This window comes from Bison bison, unplaced genomic scaffold (assembly GCF_000754665.1).
Source record: "Bison bison bison isolate TAMUID 2011002044 unplaced genomic scaffold, Bison_UMD1.0 scf7180017864530, whole genome shotgun sequence".
NCBI classification, from domain to species: domain Eukaryota; kingdom Metazoa; phylum Chordata; class Mammalia; order Artiodactyla; family Bovidae; genus Bison; species Bison bison.
In genome coordinates, this window is record NW_011495080.1 from 531,123 (window position 1) to 551,913 (window position 20,791).

General features: G+C 41.5%; 1 protein-coding gene across 2 annotated transcripts in view; it reads left to right on the forward strand.

Annotated features, from left to right (window-relative positions):
- The window catches only part of PTN (pleiotrophin), a 111,562-nt gene extending 91,750 nt beyond the window's left edge, over nt 1-19,812 (forward strand). Inside the window, exon 5 of one of the 2 annotated variants that reach the window (XM_010831620.1) lies at nt 19,058-19,812. In XM_010831620.1, coding sequence (XP_010829922.1) covers nt 19,058-19,113 — 56 coding nt within the window. In that variant the 3' untranslated portion in view covers nt 19,114-19,812. The remainder of the gene's footprint in view (nt 1-19,057) is intronic. The other variant, XM_010831621.1, reaches the window with a different exon arrangement.
- The last annotated feature ends 979 nt before the right edge of the window (nt 19,813-20,791 follow it).

The following is a 20,791-nucleotide window of genomic DNA, read 5'->3' on the forward strand; positions in this document are numbered from 1 at the left end:
GCATATATATGGAATTTAGAAAGATGGTAACAATAACCCGGTGTACGAGACAGCAAAAGAGACACTGATGTATTGAACAGTCTTATGGACTCTGTGGGAAAGGGAGAGGGTGGGAAGATTTGGGAGAATGGCAATGAAACATGTAAAATATCATGTGGGAAACGAGTTGCCAGTCCAGGTTCGATGCATGACGCTGGATGCTTGGGGCTGGTGTACTGGGATGGCCCAGAGGGATGGTATGGGGAGGGAGGAGGGAGGAGGGTTCGGGATGGGGAACACATGTATACCTGTGGCGGATTCATTTTGATATTTGGCAAAACTGATACAATTATGTAAAGTTTAAAAATAAAATAAAATTAGAGAGAAAAAAAAAAAAAAATAAATTAGTTTCTTCCTTTATTCAGGAAAGAGTAAGTCATCGATGCTCTCTTGTATTTTAGCTTATAAAACACATAAAAAAGACAGGGAGGTAGGGGACCCACTAATTTTGACTCAAGCACTGTCATAGGTACTCCTCATCATTTAATTCAAGCATCAAACAACACTTTGTAGTGCATTTTGTTTATCCTGCTTTTATATGAGGAAACACAGGGTTCAGAGAGTTTAAGCAACTTGCCTGAGGTTTCACAGCTTGTAAGTGTTGAAACCAAGATTCAAATGTAAAGTTAGCTGACTAGGAAGACCCACTGCCTTTTCAATTGTTCTGTGTTGCCCCTAGGTCCTGGAGAAGGGCATGGCAACCCACTCCAGTATTCTTGCCTGAAAAATCCCTTGGATAGAGGAGCCTGGCGGGCTATGGTCTGTGGAGTCGCAGAGTCAGGCATGACTGAGCGCACACGCACACACACACACACATGCTGCTAGGGATTATAAACTCATGAAACTCTAGCAGTATTAGATAAATCCTGATTCCTAGACTCATTACACGGTAGAGCTTCCAGGGACCTTGCCTGTGATTGATGGGGCCCTCATGTAACAAATGAGAACAAAGGAAATCAGTGATTCATCCAAGTCCCCCTATTGCTTAGTAGCAGAATCATTCCAGGCTTTGTTCTCTTTTGACATCATTTGTCTGTCTTTTTAACCCAGTCACTGACCTCATAGCCAGAATATACTTTCCTCCAACATTATCCTTCTCATGAAACACAACATTAAGTTCTGGGATTTTTTTTTTTTCTGCTTGTTTTGTAAAACTCTTTTGCTTGGTTACTGGCCTCTTGTTTTGAGAAATGGTAGTGGATTAATATGCAAACTGCATGATTCTCAGTGTGAAAAACATGCTCTTTAAATTTTAGAATGGAATATTAAGATGTTTTTAAGGCTGTGATGACCCAGCATTAAATTGAGGAAAGATGGGAGAACATCCTCCTTGTGGGATAATTGTTGTGACTTGATTGTTAATGAGGTTAAAAGACTGAAAGACTTGCCTGGGGAGAGGAGGTGCTTAATATCTAGAATTGCCATCTAAATGTTGGCAAATGACTAAATATCCCACTTGATTTGGTTAAAAATTGTCTTAAAATTCATAGTGCTTCATTCTCACAGCATTACCTTTGAGGTAAAGAAGTGGTTCTTACCGCTGTGGCAATCTTATACAAACGCTACACTCTAGCCTTGGTTCGAAGTTTCAGTGAAACATTTCGATCCTTATCTAAAGGTTCTCTTGTGTTGGAATCCCACTTAATCTGAAGAGAGCTTTTAGTCATTCACTTCTGAATTGTATACCCAGAAGAAGGGAGAATATTGATATCCTATACAGACTTAAGAATGGGAAGATGTAGAACTGAAATGTAGCTTTCCTGGGGTAAGGACAGATTGCGCTGGGGAGGGTCATTGACTGACTGACAGATTATAACTGGAATTTGCTTAATTGCTGCCAGAATCTGGCAGGGAGAAATTGGTGAGTCATTGTGTTGGACACTTAAGATTTTAATTTCTTAGGAAAAGAGATTCAGAGTATTAATTAAAATTTTTAATTAAGAAAATCCTGTGTCTGTTGAAGAGATTTTAGCTGCAGCAAGATCTATTCTAGCTAGTGAAGCAGAAAGGGGTTGATTGAAGAGTTTTATATAGCTCACAGACTCTCCGGAAGGGCCAGAGGATTTGACTTGGATTCAGCAATATTGCCGAGAAGACATCAGATCCAGGAGAAATGTCTAATCACACCATACGTGACTGATAGAACAGAGACCCTCTTGCTGAAAGTACTGACTGCTTGACACATGTAATGCTAAGAGCTGGACACTGGAAGCTTCACCCTCCCTGTACCCCAAAGCCAAACGCTTCTACCTCCCTTCTTGCCAAAATGTCCAGTCTCCCCAAATTTGACCTTATTTTCTGTTTGCTCTGCTCTAAGACTCATTTAAGAGTGCCTGCATGGTGTAAACTAGGTCACATATAAAATTCTGCTGCAAGAGGGTCTGGGAAATGTCTAAAACTTTCTAAACTTTGCTTATAAATACAAAGGAGAAGCTGAAAAGGATTTGAATTGATATTCAGTGAGTGATCCTCCAGGGAGTATGTGTTGGAGTGTATCATTAGACCTACCCTTCTCTCCTATTGGGCTAGAAGAGGCACTGATGACATTTCTTGGAGAAAAATCATACTGGACCAGTTGAGTACCCAACTATAGAGAGAAAGAAAGAAAGTGGAAGTCCATCAGTCATGTCTGACTCTTTGCAACCCCATGGACTATACAGTCCATGGAATTCTCCAGGCCAGAATACTGGAGTGGGTAGCCTTTCCCTTCTCTAGGGGATCTTCCATTGAAGCCAGGTCTCCCACATTGCAGGCGGATTCTTTACCAGCTGAGCCACAAGGGAAGCCCAAGAATACTGGAATGGGTAGCCTATCCCTTCTCCAGCAGAACTTCCCCACCCAGGAATTGAACTGGGATCTCCTGCATTGCAGGCAGATTCTTTACCAACTGAGCTATCAGGGAAGCAACTATAGAGAGAGGTCTTTTCTTATTGGAACCACCAGTCATTCTTTGTTGAGTCATTTTGGTCTTTTCAGTTTGAAAATAATGTACAGGAATATTTGAGCTGTTGAGCAAGGGCAGAAATTGGAAATGTGGCCAGCAAGGGTTGACAGTGCTATAACAAAGATCAGAGCAGAGAACCCTTCAGAGGGTAGTGAGTGTTTCTCCACGGTTTCCTTGGAGGACGGACTCACCGTAGACTTAGAAGGTGGTCCAGCTGAATGAGGCTGGCAGGATGGCCTATCTGTGGGGAGGCTGGGGTCCTCCAGGCTGGCCCGTCTGTGGGTGCAGGTGCAGCCCAGGGGAGCAGGCTGCTGGTAGCTATCACCTGAGTGCAGAGTCAGAGATGAGGCCGAGGAGGGGACTTGTGTGGGAGGCACCTAGAGAAGCTGAGATCCTCCTAGGTGCCACAAATGATATAGCACGATGATCATGTTGGATCATTCTAGAATTTTGAGTTTTCCTTGACATGGAAATCATTCGTTGCTTTATGAACAAGATACATAAATACTAGAAAGTATGTGAAACTCCTTTTGATTCCGACAGGCCAGTTTGGCATGTGTCTGCTTCCGAGTTTGTGTGACAGAGGGCATTGACAAATGGTTTCCCAGAGAGGCAGGGTGAGGAGCACACGGATGGATGGCTGTGTCACAGGTGGTCCAGGCAACAACGCTAATCCCTCGTGCCATCCTGTCTACCAATGTACACTCTGCTGGTGCCAAGTTCTTGTCTAGTTTCCCTGCTCTCCATAACCCTGATTCCTTTCATTTCTTCCCTGCTATTTCTAAAAGCTTTGCTACGTTGCTGCTCTCTCTCTTTTGGATGATTTCCTAGGCTTCTCAGCTTTGACGATTCATCTTTAAAGATCAAAAGCACAGCAGCCATTTAAGTTCGAGACTCGGCAGTGTGCAGAGCATAGCATTTGGCAGTTGATCATTAAATGGGAAAGGGGGTCAGTAAAGTGATATTTCCCGCATTCTCAATTCTCTCCTGCTAAATAGATTCTTTGGTTAGTTCTTTAAAAGATAAAAGACACTCCCCAGTGTTTCTTTCTATTTTTTGGGCTCTGACGTCTCTTGGGAATGAGCATGGCGATACTCTGTGGATGAACTTTGTTAGGCCGAGAGACTTTGAACGTGTTCAGAGAGGTCAGTGCACAGAATCCCAGTGCCAGCCAGTCTGGGAGGGGCTTCCTCCTTTCTGAGACCCCTGGGGGTCGATGGCTGCTGCCCTTGCATGTGACCAGAAAGAGAACTCCTGGGAATTTGTTCTTTTTGATCAGGGAGAAACGGTCTTACTCAGTTTGGCCTCAAGGTTTTCATTTCTTTTTCATTCTGCTTGTGGCAATCTTTGAATATCTATTTTATTTCCCATCCATGATACTGTTCTTGAAGTGAGAAAATCTAAATCTGCCCACCTTTTATTGGAATATCTGTTTTGTCTTCTGGAAACTAAAATCTACAATGAATATCTCATAGCACGTTGCATAGATAAAAGTAATTTATGTAAAAATCTTTGATAAATGTGCAGTATTTTGTAGAATGTTTCCTTCCTTCCAAATGGATTTCTTGAGGTGGGTGTTTCCCTCAGCACTTTTTCAGGCAAAAGAATTATGGTGATTTACACCAATAGAGACTAGAGTTAATATTTTGTGAGAGCCTGGTGTGTGCGTGCTAAGTTGCTTCAGTCATGTCTGTGACCTGTGACAGACTCTGTGACCCTATGGACTATAGCCCGCCAGGCTTCTCTGTCCATGGGATTCTCCAGGTAAGAATACTGGAGTGGGTTGTTTATCCCTTCTCCAGGGGATCTTCCCAACCCAGAAACTGAACTGGGTCTCCTGCATTACAGGCAGGTTCTCTACCAGCTGAGCTAAGGGAAGCCTGAGAGCCTGATAGGTTTTTATTATAGTTGGGTAAATGCTCATATATTGTCATTGAATATTCACAAAATCCCTGTGAAATAGTTGTGATCATCCCCAATTTTAAATATATGGTAACTATGGCTTAGAAAACTTAAATGCCTAGTGTAAGGTGATACAGATAATAGGCAGAGGAGCCAGGACTTAAATATAAGGCAGCCTGACTCTAGATTTCCTGCATTACATACACCTCCTACCCCTGTATCTATTCCATATAGGCCTCTCAATTTCTTATCTAAGAAAAGTAATGAATTTCAGACCCACTTATTCTTCCTAAAATCCCTCTTTGAGTGTCACTTCTATGAGCACAGAATCAGATCCTGGCTCCTTAGCAGGACTTGCTGTTCATGCATCATCCACTTTGGCTCTTCTGGATCCTTGCTCCAGGCATTGCTCATAGACTCCGCCCCAACCACACCAAACTCCCACAGATGGATCCCTGGGCCATGATTTGTTATATGTCCATTTCTCTATACCTGTTATTCTAAAAACTTTTGACCTGTTTCCCTTCTCCTATGCTTTATACATTTCATTCTATAAAACCCAGCTTGTTTATTCAGCAAATGTTTATGGAGTGGGTGCTATAGGTTAGGTCAGCACCAGGGATACAATGATCTACATGGACCAGTAGTGCAGTAGGAGAAGGAGATAAATCCCAGTGTACTGCAGAGAGTTCCAAGTGCTCTGAGAGAAGCATGCTGTCCTTTGACATAGTTTCCAATATATTCATTTATTTATAAAATCTTAAGATTGCATCTTAGGTGCTACTGATGTTAAATGTTTCCTTCCCTCTTATTTCTGTGTTCTAGTGGTGATAGTGGGTAGATAATAGTGACCAAAATAAACAACTAATAATTAAGAGCTTGCAGATTGCATCTTAGGTGCTACTGATGTTAAATGTTTCCTTCCCTCTTATTTCTGTGTTCTAGTGGTGATAGTGGGTAGATAATAGTGACCAAAATAAACAACTAATAATTAAGAGCTTGCAGATTGCATCTTAGGTGCTACTGATGTTAAATGTTTCCTTCCCTCTTATTTCTGTGTTCTAGTGGTGATAGTGGGTAGATAATAGTGACCAAAATAAACAACTAATAATTAAGAGCTTGCAGATTGCATCTTAGGTGCTACTGATGTTAAATGTTTCCTTCCCTCTTATTTCTGTGTTCTAGTGGTGATAGTGGGTAGATAATAGTGACCAAAATAAACAACTAATAATTAAAATGAGAACTACGTATTGAAGAAAGTGGTCTTAATATCTAAAGAGCCAAGTGTTAGAGTGACCAAGAGAGAAGGGGGCTAAGACAGTATAACTGGGGAGAGCACCTTTGAGAGGTCACTTTTGAACTTGGACTTGAAGACAAATAGCAGCTAGCTACAATGTTTTGTTGTTCAGTCGCTCAGTTGTGTCTGACTCTTGGTGACCTCATGGACTGCAGCACGCCACGCTTCCCTGTCCTTCTCCATCTCCCAGAGCTTGTGCAAACTCATGTCCATCGAGTCGATGATGCCATCCAACCATCTCATCCTCTGTCACCCCCTTCTCCTCCTGCCCTCAATCTTTCTCAGCATCAAAGTCTTTTCCACTGAGTTAGTTCTTCCCATCAGGTGGCCAAAGTATTAGAGTTTCAGCTTCAGCATTAGTCCTTCCAATGAATATTCAGGATTTATTTCCTATAGGATTGACTGGTTTGATCTCCTTGCAGTCCAAGGAACTCTCAAGAATCTTCTCCAACACAATTCAAAAGCATCAATTCTGCAGTGCTCAGCCTTCTTTATGGTCCAACTCTCACATTCATACATTATTGGAAAAACCATAGCTTTGACTATATGGACCTTTGTCTGAAAAGTAATATCTCTGCTTTTTGATACACTGTCTAGGTTTGTCATAGCTTTTCTTCCAAGGAGAAAGCATCTTTTAATTTCATGGCTGCAGGCACCATCTGCAGTGATTTTTGAGACCAAGAAAACAAAGCCATACTACCATTTTAAATAAAACAAGGGGAAGTTCAGAGTCCTGAGGCCAAAAAGAGCTTGTTTTTGTTGAGGATTAGAAAGGAGATCCCTATGAGAACTTGCAGACTTCCCTGCCCAAGCCTGCAGTGACTGCCTTATCTCTAAGGGCTGGCTCCTGTGATAAGACATTCATCACTGCCTCTGCAATGAGTGCATGTCTGCCTTGCCCCACACTGAAGCACTGGAGGTCAGGAGCCACTACCCATTCACCTATGCAAGTTACTACAACTCAGGTCCTTAGTCCATGAGAGGAGCTTAACAAATAGTACTGACTTGATGAATGAATGGTGGTGGTGGTTTAGTCGCTAAGTCAAGTCCGACTCTTGTGACCCCATTGTCCAAGATGGGACATCTTGTCTGTGTCCAGGGATTTTCCAGGCAAGACTACTGGAGTGGGTTGACATTTCCGTCTCCAGGGGATCTTCCCGACCCAGGAATCAAACCTGGGTCTCCTGCACTGCAGGCAGATTCTTTACTATCTGAGCTACCAGGGAATTCCCTGAATGATGTATCCAAGTAAATAAACTATCCTGTTCTGGGTCACTAGAGCACACCATTCATTCATTGGCTGCAACAAAAATGTACAGAGAAATCACAGTTAAAGCACAGGGCACTCGCTTGGAAGAAGAGTCACCTGGGTATTTTACTCCCATCCTTATTAAAGAATTTTTGCTTCTAATTGCCAGGACAGCTGTGAGGACTAGCAGCTATAAATATTTGTAGGGTTTACTTCATGTTGTGTATCTGCTTTCATCTCCCTTGGTAAATTCCATGTTCAGAGGCTCATTAGCTGTGTACACACAAAACAGCTATGTAATAATTAGTATCAAGGAAGGCTGCATAATAGAACAATGTTTGCACTAATTAGATACTGGGTTGAGGGACCTTCTTTTTATTTCCCCCTGAAGCTTCTGCATTTTTCCTTTCTAACTTCTGGATTGAGAACTTCTGCTTCAAGTTTTAGGTTACAGCTATTATCATCAGCATTTCTTGAGTGTAACAAGAGTAGTTGCTGTTTACTGAGTATGATGTGCGTCTGTGCTCAGTCGCTGCAGTCGTGTCCGACTCTTTGTGAACCTATGGGCTATAGCCCTCCAGCCTCCTCTGTCCAAGGGATTCTCCAGGCACAAATACTGGAGTGGGTCGCCATGTCCTCCTCCAGGTGATCTTCCCAACCCAGGGATCGAACCCTCGTCTCTTATGTCTCCTGCTTTGCAGGCAGATTTTTTACCCGCTGAGCCACCTGGGAAACCCGGAAAGGCATTATACTGAGCCCTTAGCACGCACTGCCTCACTTGGTCCCCACAGCAGCCCCAAGGAGTTTGGTTTGCATTTTACAAATCAGGACACTAAGGTTGCAACATGCACAAGGTCACTAGCCAGTGAGGGGCCAGGCTTGAAGTCAAGAGAGTCTGTGTCCAGAGTTCTTCTCTATTATACCAATTCTTCCTAAATTGCTTCCTATGGGATCTCTTTAGGTATTCTAAAATAACTGAATAGTTTAGGTTTTTGTCCACCCTTATGGCAGAAAGCGAAAAAGAACTAAAGAGCCTCTTGATGAAAGTGAAAGAAAGTGAAAAAGTTGGCTTAAAACTCAGCATTCAGAAAACTAAGAACATGGCATCTGGTCCCATCACTTCATGGCAAATAAATGGGGAAACAGTGGAAACAGTGACATACTTTATTTTGGGGGGCTCCAAAATCACTGTAGATGGTGACTGAAGCCATGAAATTAAAAGGCACTTGCTCCTTGGAAGGAAAGTTATGACCAACCTAGACAGCATATTAAAAAGCAGAGACATTACTTTGCCAACGAAGGTCCCTCCAGTCAAGGGTATGGTTTTTCCAGTGGTCATATATGGATGTGAGAGTTGGACTGTGAAGAAAGCTGAATGCCGAAGAATTGATGCTTTTGAACTGTGCCGAAGAATTGATGCTTTTGAACCGTGGTGTTGGAGAAGACTCTTGAGAGTCCCTTGGACTGCAAGGAGATCCAACCAGTCCATTCTAAAGGAGATCAGTCCTGGGTGTTCATTGGAAGGACTGATGCTAAAGCTGAAACTCCAATACTCTGGCCACCTCATGCGAAGAGTTGACTCCTTAGAAAAGACCTTGATCCCTGATGATGGGAGGGATTGGGGGCAGGAGGAGAAGGGGACGACAGAGGATGAGATGGCTGGATGGCATCACTGACTCAATGGACATGAGTTTGAGTGAACTCCAGGAGTTGGTGATGGACAGGGAGGCCTGGCCTGCTGTGATTCATGGGGTCGCAAAGATCGGACATGACTGAGGGACTGAACTGAACTGAGACTGCATATTAAAAAGCAGAGACATTACATTGCCAACAAAGGTCCATCTAGTCAAAGCTATTGTTTTTCCAGTAGTTATGTATGGATGTGAGAGTTGGACTATAAATTAAGCTGAGCACTGAAGAATTGATGCTTTTGAACTGTGATGTTGGAGAAGACTCTTGAGAGTCCCTCAGACTGCAAGGAGATCCAGCCAGTCCATCCTAAAGGAACTCAGTCCTGAATATTCATTGGAAGGATTGATGCTGAATCTGAAACTCCAGTACTTTGTCCACCTGATGTGAATAACTGACTCATTGGAAAAGACCCTGATGCTAGGAAAAATTGAAGGCGGGAGGAGAAGGGCACAACTGAGGATGAGATGGTTGGATGGCATCACCGACTCAATGGACATGAGTTTGAGTAAACTCCGGGAGTTGGTGATGGACAGGGAAGCCTGGCCTGCTGCAGTCCAGGGGGGTCATTGCAAAGAGCTGGACACGACTCAGTGACTGTACTGAGCTGAACTCTAAAACATTAGTATAAGTATGTTTGGGGTCATTTACGATTGAGCTGCATCAGATACTTTTGACTCAGCTTTTCTTTGTATAATAACCACATGGGAGCACATAATAACTTTTAGTGCCACTTTTCTCCAATGGGGGTCCTTAAAGGGGCTGACTTCCTCCAGAGTAAGATACAGCAGTGCCAGGCACCCCGTTACACTTGGTGGCCTCCCAGGCTCCACCCAGGGCTGGCTTTGGGGCTACCTTCTCTCCACTCTGAAATACTCGTGCTTCCCCAGGATCCAGGGCACCGGTGGGTGCCCTGGTAACAAGTGCTGGAGAGACGCTCTGCATGTTCCCGGTGACTCCAGCCAGCTCTGCCTCATTGCACAGCCTTCAGCAACCTACAGGGAAATCAAAGCAGGCTGGCTGTTGCTCAGCTCAAAGAGGCAAGGGGAAAGAAAGACTTTTTCTAGAGGAAAATGCAGTATTTATAGAAGAGCTCATCAGAAATCCAAAGAGCAAGAAGCAGGTAAACATTTTCCCAGTGTCCTGCTGCTGGGGCACACAGAGGGCAGGGCCCAGAGCTGTTTACCACAGGCTCACACATTCTTGGCGCTCGCTCTTGCAAGGTGAAAATAATTCCAGGGATGATTTTCATTCTACAGAAAAGCTTTATTTTCAGACCTTTGCTGACATGCACCAGAGTAATAAATTAAGCTGCTATGAAGACTGCTGTTTAAAAACATGTAGAGAAGTTGCCTGGAAAATCCCATGGACGGAGGAGCCTGGTGGGCTGCAGTCCATGGGGTCGCTAAGAGTCAGACACGACTGAGCAATTTCACTTTCACTTTTCACTTTCATGCATTGGAGAAGGAAATGGCAACCCACTCCAGTATCCTTGCCTGGAGAATCCCAGGGATGGGGGAGCCTGGTGGGCTGCCGTCTCTGGGGTTGCACAGAGTCGGACGCTACTGAAGCGACTTAGCAGCAGCAGCAGCAACAGCAGAGAAGTTGAGGAGAATCTCTTCAGACCTACTTGCTGCTGCTGTAGACAGAGCATTGGGTGCGTGGAGACAGGGTGGAATTGAGTGTTGTTGAAACACAGCTCAGCTGCTCTAAATCTGGAGGTGTGGAGACCAGTGATGGATTAATGTCTGGAGCAGCTTGAAACCACACATACGCATACAGTCCTACCGTGTACAGTATCAAAGTCACATATTCAAATGATGTTAATTAAAATCTGGGGGACATTTAAAAAAATAACAATAAAGTTAGGTATATTTTCTGCAACTAATGAGGGTTATCTGAAGGATATACAAAAAGGACAGCTAGTGTTATCTAGTTCACAGATGTATTCGTTCACTGTCTGCTATAACAAAGTACCACAGGCTGGGTGGCTGAAACAGCAGAAATTAATTTTTTCACAAGGTTTTAGCAGGATTGATTCCCTCTCAGTACTGTGAGGGAAGAGTCTGTTCCAGACTGCTTTCCTCAGCTCATAGATCGCTGTCCTCTTCCTGGGGTTGTCTGTGTCCAAATTCCCTCTTACTACAAGGACACCACTCATGCTGGGGTAGGGCCCACTCTAATGACCTCATTTTAGCCTATTTACCTCTGTAACAACTTTGTCTCCAAGTATGTTCACACTCTGAGGGGTTAGGAATTCAGTAGGAATTTTTGAGGGGGACATAATTCAGCCCATCACAACTGATTCTGATATATACATACATTATATATATATATATATATTTATAATGTGTATACATATATAATGTATACATATATATATAGGAACCAAAAAAATATAAGAGCGAATTAAAAATGATTCATGGAGCTGTACTTACTGAGTTTTTAAATATTCTAGAGTTCAAGCTTTTCCCCTTTTCCATAAATCATAATTTGAGTTTCCAATAGCACCAGTCATTAAATATTAAACATTAGATATGATAATAGAAAAATAATGATGTACTTAGTGGGCACTACTTATTGTTTATAATAATATATTTCATTTCTGACTTAGGCTACCATATAATTTATAACATTTTATAATAAGGTAAATTTTCTACCTATGCCCTCACTATTGCAGAAATAAAGTTTTAAACATTTAAATATCATATTAGAAAGAAGTATTCTTTCTGCTTTTGATGTAGAAGAGGTCAGTTACTCTGTGTGGGGGGGTCACTGTCAAGAAGTGTAAGGTGTTGAGAGGGGCCTGTGGACCGAGGAAGGAGCAGATGCTTTGCTGAACAGAAGCAGCCTAGACATTCATTCCACCATCTGTGGTTGTGTGTGTCTTTCTGCGTATGTGTGTGTGTGTTAGAGAGACAAGACACGTGGATTTAAGTATATCCTCTATTCTAGCTGACTTATAGAGTTCTTCAAGGTAGGTAGGGAATGGAGATAGGGCCGGCAGGATTGCCAAGAATGACAGCATCCAGTGACTGCCAAACCACACACACACACACACACACACACACACACAGGCACACACAAGTCTCTAACACAGGTATCAGAATTGCGTGCTATTGAGCCCACAAATATATATGGCCATAATTATGCCAACATTCTTAAAGCTACCTACATAAAATTACATATTCTTTGCCAAGTTTTATTTGCTTTAGCTGTATTTGCCTCTCTTGAATTTTCTTCAGTACTTAAACACTTTTTTTGGCCAAAGGTGAAAAAAACAACGTAGCAGCTGAATATGAATACAAACATACACACCCACAACACACACAGTTTTTTGTTTTCCTTCTGTAACTGTATACAAGTGAGAAAACCCTGGATTAAAGGACATACAGATGAAGTATCTCTTGATTCCTATCTTCATCGTTCTTCTCTCTCATGACTCTCAGAGGAAAAGTCCACAAACATTTTCAGTGTTTTTTTTACATTTCCAGATACATGAATAGGCGTGACTGATACATAAGGACAGTATGAATGAGCTGAGTTAAAAGAGGGGCTTGACTTGGCGACTCTTGTCCTGGTAAACCCATGTGCATAGGTCAGACCTAGGAGTGACCCCAGCACACTCGCTTCTACCCTACAAAGAAAGCACATCCTAGAGAGGATTCCTTTCTTGATGGGTTGGAGAAGCCAGTAGTGGTCTCAGCTTTTTCCTTCAAGGAGGAGGAAACAGAGAGATGAGAGGGAAAAGGGGCTGAAAAGAGGAGTCTCTGGGTGAAGGGAGAAGAGCTTCGTTTACTGATCCACGGAGAGTTGCTTTGGAAAATAGCTGACCTGCTTAGGGACATTTACTAAACTTGCTCTGGGTAGTTGATGAAATAATTTCCTCATCTCCACTAAACCCTCTGTTAAGTCCACATTACTCACCACGCTTTCATAGCTGAACTTGCTATTTTGAGGCAACACAGTTAAGTGTTGAGTCACCCCTAAGTGAATGCGGGCAGACAGAGGTTGCTCAAAGGTTCCTGACATGCTTAGTCTGCATTTTGACACAGAAGTATACTATTTTTAATGTACTGTACTTGATGTCAAAAGTAAACTTGTGTAGAAGGGCAGGTAGTAGAGAGGAGAGTGGTTGGTGTTGTTATGAAATAGACTTGAGCAAAAGGAAGGTGGGCAGTGAGGGAAAGGGCAGATATTAGCACATCACTGAGGAGCAGCCCTATGAAGGTGGATATATATAGTGGGATGTATATATTCCATACGGGCTTCCCAGGTGGTGCTAGTGGTAAAGAATCTGCCAGTGCAGGAGTGGTCAAGAGATGTGGGTTCAATTCCTTGTTTGGGAAGATCCCCTGGAGGAGGGCATGACAATCTACTCCAGTATTCTTCCCTGGAGAATCTCATGAATAGAGTAGACATTAGGGTCTCAAAGAGTTGGACACAACTGAAGCTAGTTAGCATGCATGCACGCATATATTCCATATATAATTCTAGAAGTATTACAAATGTATTGAGTCCATAAAAGAAGAAATGGCATGACATTACAAAATAAGGAATTGAAGAGGAAACAAATTATTACACAGATGTTGGACTGAACCATATCTGAGAATAATCAGAATAAAAAACTAAGAGATGATACTTTTGATTGTTAAATATACAGAAATTTCTTCCTGTATTGTGCCACTTGATAGACACGACCCCCATTTAACCTGAAATATTGAGGAATTCAGTGAACGGTGCCATGGCGGGAAGCCGAGCCAGCTAGTACCTAGATCCCTGGTGGATCACCGAGCTGTATGTTTACAATTCAGCAAGTTATAAAGTTCAGAAACAGCTGGGAAGGAATTAGAGATTTCCAGGTGACTAGGCAGCTGATTCTTAAGCACAGGTGAGTTCCTTCAAATAGGTTCATGAAGTATTACAAACGTGTTGGTTGTATCCAGACTTTGGGGCTTATTTACATGGTTGACAGTAACTTGATCCTTTTCCTTCACTCAGTTTTCATGATTTATTGAATGAATCTCCACAGGTTATATTTAGGACTCTCTGTGACACACTGCCCACTGTCCTTGTCCACGGGCACTCTTGACCTCTAAAGCTTTGGTGTCCATTTCTGAGAGTTCATAGCTTCCTCTTATAGGAATTCTATCTCTTTAGAAGGTAAACATATTTTCCTATTTTAATTAACAGTTCCTCTCATCAGTGTAATGACCCAAAGCCATTTTATTTGAAATAGTAGCAAAGAGATGTTGACCCAGTTAAAATCTAAGCCCCTCTCATATCATTTCATCTCTTAATTTTCTTTCATTTTCTATATATGCCATAGGTCATCTGAAAAAAAGAAATCAAACCAAGACATTTTGCTAAGAAAATGAGATTACTTTATTCCAGAATTTTCAACTCTTCTGCTTCTTAGAATGCCATCTCCTCTCAAAGTCTTCAGAAAAAAATCTGTGATGTCTTTCTTTCAATTCCCACTTATAGTCTTATTTCTTCTAGGTGTCCCTAATAACGGAAATGGGAGTGGGTGTTTACTTGTACCAACCACATGACGATCCTATTCCTAAAAGGACCTGTGGATGGGTGGAAAAGAGATGAGGCATCCTGTTTGATGATTTGCCTTTTGAGAAGGAGTTTGCTGTGATCGATTCTTTTTTTAAAATTTGTATTTATTTATTTATTTGTTGCTGGGCCTGGTCTTCATTGCTCTGAGCAGACTTTCTCTAGTTGTAACGAGTGGGGGCTACTCTTCTTTGCAGTGTATGGCTTCTCATTGCCGTGGCTTGTTGCAGAGCGTGGGCTCTAGGCACGCAGGTTCAGTAGTTGTGGAGCAGGAGCTTAGCTGCCCAATGGCATGTGGCATCTTCACTAACCAGGGATCGAACCTGTGTTCCCTGTATTGGCAGATGGATTCATAATAACTGGAGCACTAGAGCATCCCTGTGATAGCCTTATATAAGTTGTTGATAAAAATTTAAATTTGTACTTCCTTTCAAGAAAGAAATACACCAGTACATACCTAGAGCTTTAAAAATACTCTGTTCTTTGATCCAGTAGATCCTCTGTTAGTAATGTACACTAGGGCAAAGTTTAAACAAACAGTGATTTGTCTGCAAAACACACATTGCCTCATTCTTTATAATAACAAAAAATGGGGACATGTGGGAACACGTCGACTGACCAACAAAAGAAGAAAAGTAGGCAGAGATGTCATAAAAGAATGCTACTTGGTCATGTCTCAAAGTATATGCAATGGCAGGGAAACTAATATAACAGAATTTTTCATATAATATATTCTATCAACTGTCATTATGTTCTTAAAGTATATTACATATATTGGCAGAAAGGAAACATAAATAGAACTGTTTGCTGGAAGTGCTATCTCTATATTGTCAAACCATGGGTAATTTTTTTTTACCATATGTTTCTTTATTTTTATATAAATAGGTATTACTCTTAAAGCTGGAAAACTAATACTTTTTAAAAAGAATGAAATAACTCCGAGAGGAGAAATTCTCTCCCCCATCAGGCTAAATCTACCACAGACATACTTTTTCTCTATACCAATTTATTGTCTTTTATGTAACATGCATCTGTGATGGTAGCAAGAGAAATAGGGACTGAAGCCATAAAAATAGCTGCCACATATCCATGATCTTTGGGGCTTACCAGGTGGACCTAGTGGTAGAGAACCTGCCTGCCAACGCAGGACACTTAAAGAGACATGGGTTGGATCCCTGGGTTGGGAAGATGTCCTGGAGGAGGGAATGGTGACCCACTCAGTATTCTTGCCTGAGAATCCCACGGACAGAGAAGCCTGGTGGGCTACAGTCCCTAGGTTCGCCAAGAGTCGGACAAGACTAAGACGACTTAGCACAGCCCAGCACAACACAGACAGGGTAAAGCTAGAGAGGATGTTCATCAGTTTTTGAGGCCATAAAGATAAGCAGTGACAAAGCTCACTAAATATCTATAAAGGTCACAGTATGAGAAATCAAATGGACTATGCTGCTAAGTCGCTTCAGTCATGTCCGACTCTGTGCGACCCCATAGACGGCAGCCCACCAGGCTCCCTCGTCCCTGGGATTCTCCAGGCAAGAACACTGGAGTGGGTTGCCATTTCCTTCTCCAGTGCATGAAAGTGAAAAGTGAAAGTGAAGTCGCTCAGTCGTGTCCGACCCTCAGCGACCCCATGGACTGCAGCCTTCCAGGCTCCTCCGTCCATGGGATTTTCCAGGCAAGAGTACTGGAGTGGGGTGCCATTGCCTTCTCCAAAATTGACTATAGACAAATACAAATTCTTTCCACTACCTTTTACTGAAGACTCCTCATTTTATCTATTTAGATTGAACCCAGAGTGGACTTAAGGTGTGTAGTGTGTCAAAAGAATGCCATGGTGACTTATTTGTCAGTTGCATTAAAAATATTGATTGATATTGTGCAGATTTTATGGGCAATTGCTTAGTTTCTTGGTATTTAATTGTTAAATACCAATTTAATGGTATTAAAATTTAATGGCATTAACAACCAATAATGGTTGTTCATTGATGAATATAAAGTAAATGTCAGGCTCAGGTAACAGAGAGAGGTGCTCTTGTTTTTACCAAGGACAACTGAGGAGAAATTCCAGTTCCCAAAGTGTTGCCTACATTACTTAGATCAAATAGTTTCCAATATTCAGAATAACTTTAAGCTTTATGAAATAAAATTTTACCAACACCTGATGAGTGTGGGATTCATTTACTTACCTATTGAAATAGGGACATGATAGCCAAAACATGTGAACTGTTGCCCCAAACATCCTCTCCTGGAGGCTAGAGGATTATAAATTACTGAGGCTTCCCCAGTAAGGGATTTGGAGAAAATGAGACGAGGGAAATAAGAGTTATATTTCAGCTGTCATCCTAGATTATTCCCTGAGGATACCATCTTAATATACAGCTGTTACTTCAAATGTCAACCAAAGACTGGGGATTATTAAATGTTCAGATATTATTTGTTCAGAAACTGAACAGAAAACCTTATTTGACCTTAGAGGTATCTTTAAACTTGGAAGTTCTGGTCATCTCACCTATAATAGGTCAAAAAAGAGACATTATAATGACAAGTAGAAACAGAGAGAGTGAAAAAGTGTTACTTCAGTATGGAGAGGGAAAAAAAAATCTGAGGATATTTGTGAACAAAATGAATACTTTTGAGCAGCAACATTTTTGCAACTCCTGACCTAATTGTGTATGTTGCACCCTTGAAGCTTGAATAAAGGAAGTTTAGGACAATGGAGAAGGCAATGGCACCCCACTCTGTTACTGTTGCCTGGAAAATCCCATGGAAGGAGGAGCCTGGTAGGCTGTAGTCCATGGGGTCTCGAGGAGTCGGACACAACTGAACGACTTCACTTTCACTTTTCACTTTCATGCATTGGAGGAGGAAATGGCAACCCACTCCAGTGTTCTTGCCTGGAGAATCCCAGGGATGGGGGAGCCTGGTGAGCTGCCGTCTCTGGGGTTGCACAGAGTCGGACATGACTGAAGCGACTTAGCAGCAGCAGGACAATTACTTTGTACAGAAATACTACTACGCCTAATATATAATGGACTTCAGAACAATCTGAAGAGATGGTAAGGATAAGAATGGAAAAAGTTCAAGCTCTGCTTAAGTATAAGCTGAGTTTTGTATACCACTTGTGGTTGGGGTCATGTCCCCTCTCATCATAAACCTCTGACCCTCTTGGGCACGTGCCCTGTGATCCCATGAACAAGTCCGTACTGGCCACTGTTTCTGTCCTGATATTCCTCATTCAATGACCTGCTCAGTGCAAACGTCTTGGTGATGACAAAGAATATTAATCCTACAGAGCAATCACCCCCTTGTTCTTATAATAAGTGCTAACCTTTATTGCCATTTTATTGTCCCATGTTCTGTTCTCAGTGGATCTGATACAACTCATCAAATTTGGATACGAACCCAATGAAGTGGTACTATTCGTATGCTCATTCACAAGTGAAGAATCTGATTCACAGATATACAACTTTCTCAGAGTCTCACATTAACTTAGTGATAGAGTCAGAATTTAAACTCCAGCAGTCTGGCTCCAGCCCCTAACCCATACATGTCTGCTGCTATGTGGAGAGAATGGGGAAAGTATTTAATATCTGAAAAACACTTTGCAATATCCTTGCACTCGCTAGCCTGGTGATGCTGACCATTCTCATCTTTGGAACCAAAGCTGACATGTCCTATTCCATACCGTTTTCTCCTAGGCTTAGGAAAAGGGAAATGACAGATGACTGAATGGAAAAGGATGAAGTCTTTTGGTTTAAATCCTAATAGTTTTACTTACCTGGTTTAGCCCAGGTTGGTCCATCTTACTTGCTTCACCAAGGCCAGGAGTCTCTGTAGAGTCAAAGCTCCATGTTTGGTAGATTCAGAGGTGGACCTTCATCTGTGACTAGGTGGCCAAATGTATAAACAGAAGACACATCAGGAGAGGATACCTCAGGAGCAGAAGCACTTTGAAAATGATAACAGGAAAAAAAAGCTTATCACCTGTCCCATGGAAAGGCAGTGTGGGAAGTGAGGGTCTGGGAGAGCGTTGGTAGCTCTCCATTGAGCAGTGTATTCTCTCAGAGAGGCCGGCTGTGTTTCAATTTTCTAAGTGAGACCCCCAGACAGTATGTTGTTTATCAAATGGGGGCAACCACTATGAAACCAGGCATTTATAGGTGTTCACACAGGAAGCTGTATTACTCCTGCCTATTCTCATAGGCGCACTCTGGCAAAAGCACATGCACACACACACACACACACACACACACACACGTACTTTGTCTATGCATTTAATCATTTCATTCCTGGCCATTTATAAAAGTGGCTCCCTCTCTCATAGCTTACTAATGTGATACTTTTTCCTCTCTTTCTTTTATTTTAATCACAGCAGAATCTAAGAAGAAGAAAAAGGAAGGCAAGAAACAGGAGAAGATGCTGGACTAAAAGCCGCCACCTTCCGTGGACCATGAAAAGGACATCAGCAAACAGGATCAGTTAACTATTGCATTTATATCTACCGTAGGCTTTTTATTCAAAAATTATCTATAGCTTAAGTACACAATAGGCAGAAACAAAATGAAAAGAAAAATTTTGTAGTAGCATTTTTTTAAATGTATCAATATACCATAGTACCACTAGGGACTTATAATAGAGGACTGTAATCCTATTTAGAATGTTGACTTATAGTACATGTTAAGTGATAGAAAACTGAGGTAAGTTTTTTGAAGTTATGTGATATTTTACATTACATTTTTTTTTTACATTTTTTTCTTTTGGCAGCAATTTAAATGTTATGACTATGTAAACTACTTCTCTTGTTAGGTAATTTTTTTCACCTAGACTTTATTTCCCAATTGAGAAAAATATCTACTAAACAAAGCAGCAATAAAATATGATCATCCTATTTGAGGAAAATATCTCTTTTTCTGCCAGTGGATTTTTAAAAAATTGTAGTCAACAAAATGAAGGGAGGGTGGTCAGAGCATGTCCTAGTTCAATGTTGACTTTTTTTAAAAAAAGAAAGCATTAGAACATGAAATTATTTCACTTTGGCAGAAATATTTGTTTTTTGATGAAATTATTTTTCCATTGGAGGAAAAAAAAAAGACAAGGAAAATAAATCAAGGTGATGCTGAAAAAAAAGATGCTTTTGTGTGCAATAATTTGATATTGTAAGCCTTCTCTCTTTGTCATCTATGTTCCCCCAGCTCATCTGTTAGCAGAGAAAAATGATCATACAAACTAATTAAATCATTCTTGCGCACAGATGTTGTAGAGGGTTGACACAGCTGTAGATGTAGGTCTGTAACTCTATTTTAAACTTTCTATCCATATATAATAGGTTGGACTGGTGCTACCGAATTAAAGTTCCAAACTAGTCTAGGGTTTGGTGGAACAGAAAAATGCTCTTCTTCTATTGAGTTTGGACTTTGTCGTTGTTCAGTCGCTAAGTCATGTCTAATTCTTTGTGACCTCGTGGACGGTAGCACACCAGGCTCCTCTGTCCTCCACTATCTCACAAAGTTTGCTCAAATTCATGTCTGTCAAGTCAGTGATGCTATCTAACCATCTCATCCTCTACCACCCCCTTCTCCTTCTTTCCCAGCATCTTTCCCAGCATCAGGGTCTTTTCCAATGAGTGGTTTCTTCACATCAGGTGGCCAAAGTATTGGAGCTTCAGCTTCAGCAGCCCTCCTTCCAGTGAATATTCAAGGCTGGGTTTGCATATTAACACCAGGCATAATGGTTGCTTGTTACTGGTTTCTATAAACCAATGGTTCCTACTCTATCATCTACTATATGAGTACCACAGACTAGATATGCAAATAAATCCCTTATCTTCTGGGCTCTAAACACAGTTTTTAAGTACATACAACTATGCTTCTATTATTCAGAGAAATAACACCTCAGAAGTCAGCTGGGATTAACCTCAAAGTATTTCTCTTGAAAAATCCACCTTTACTTTTAAAGGGATAAGACTCAATAAATAACACTTACCTATCAAGATAAGTCTAAGTCCACTTTCAGAAATGACGGTTTCAATACCTTTCAATAAACTAATTACAAACTGGTCTAATGATGCAGCCAAAGTGCCTTCAAAGTTGAAATATTTTTGTCACCT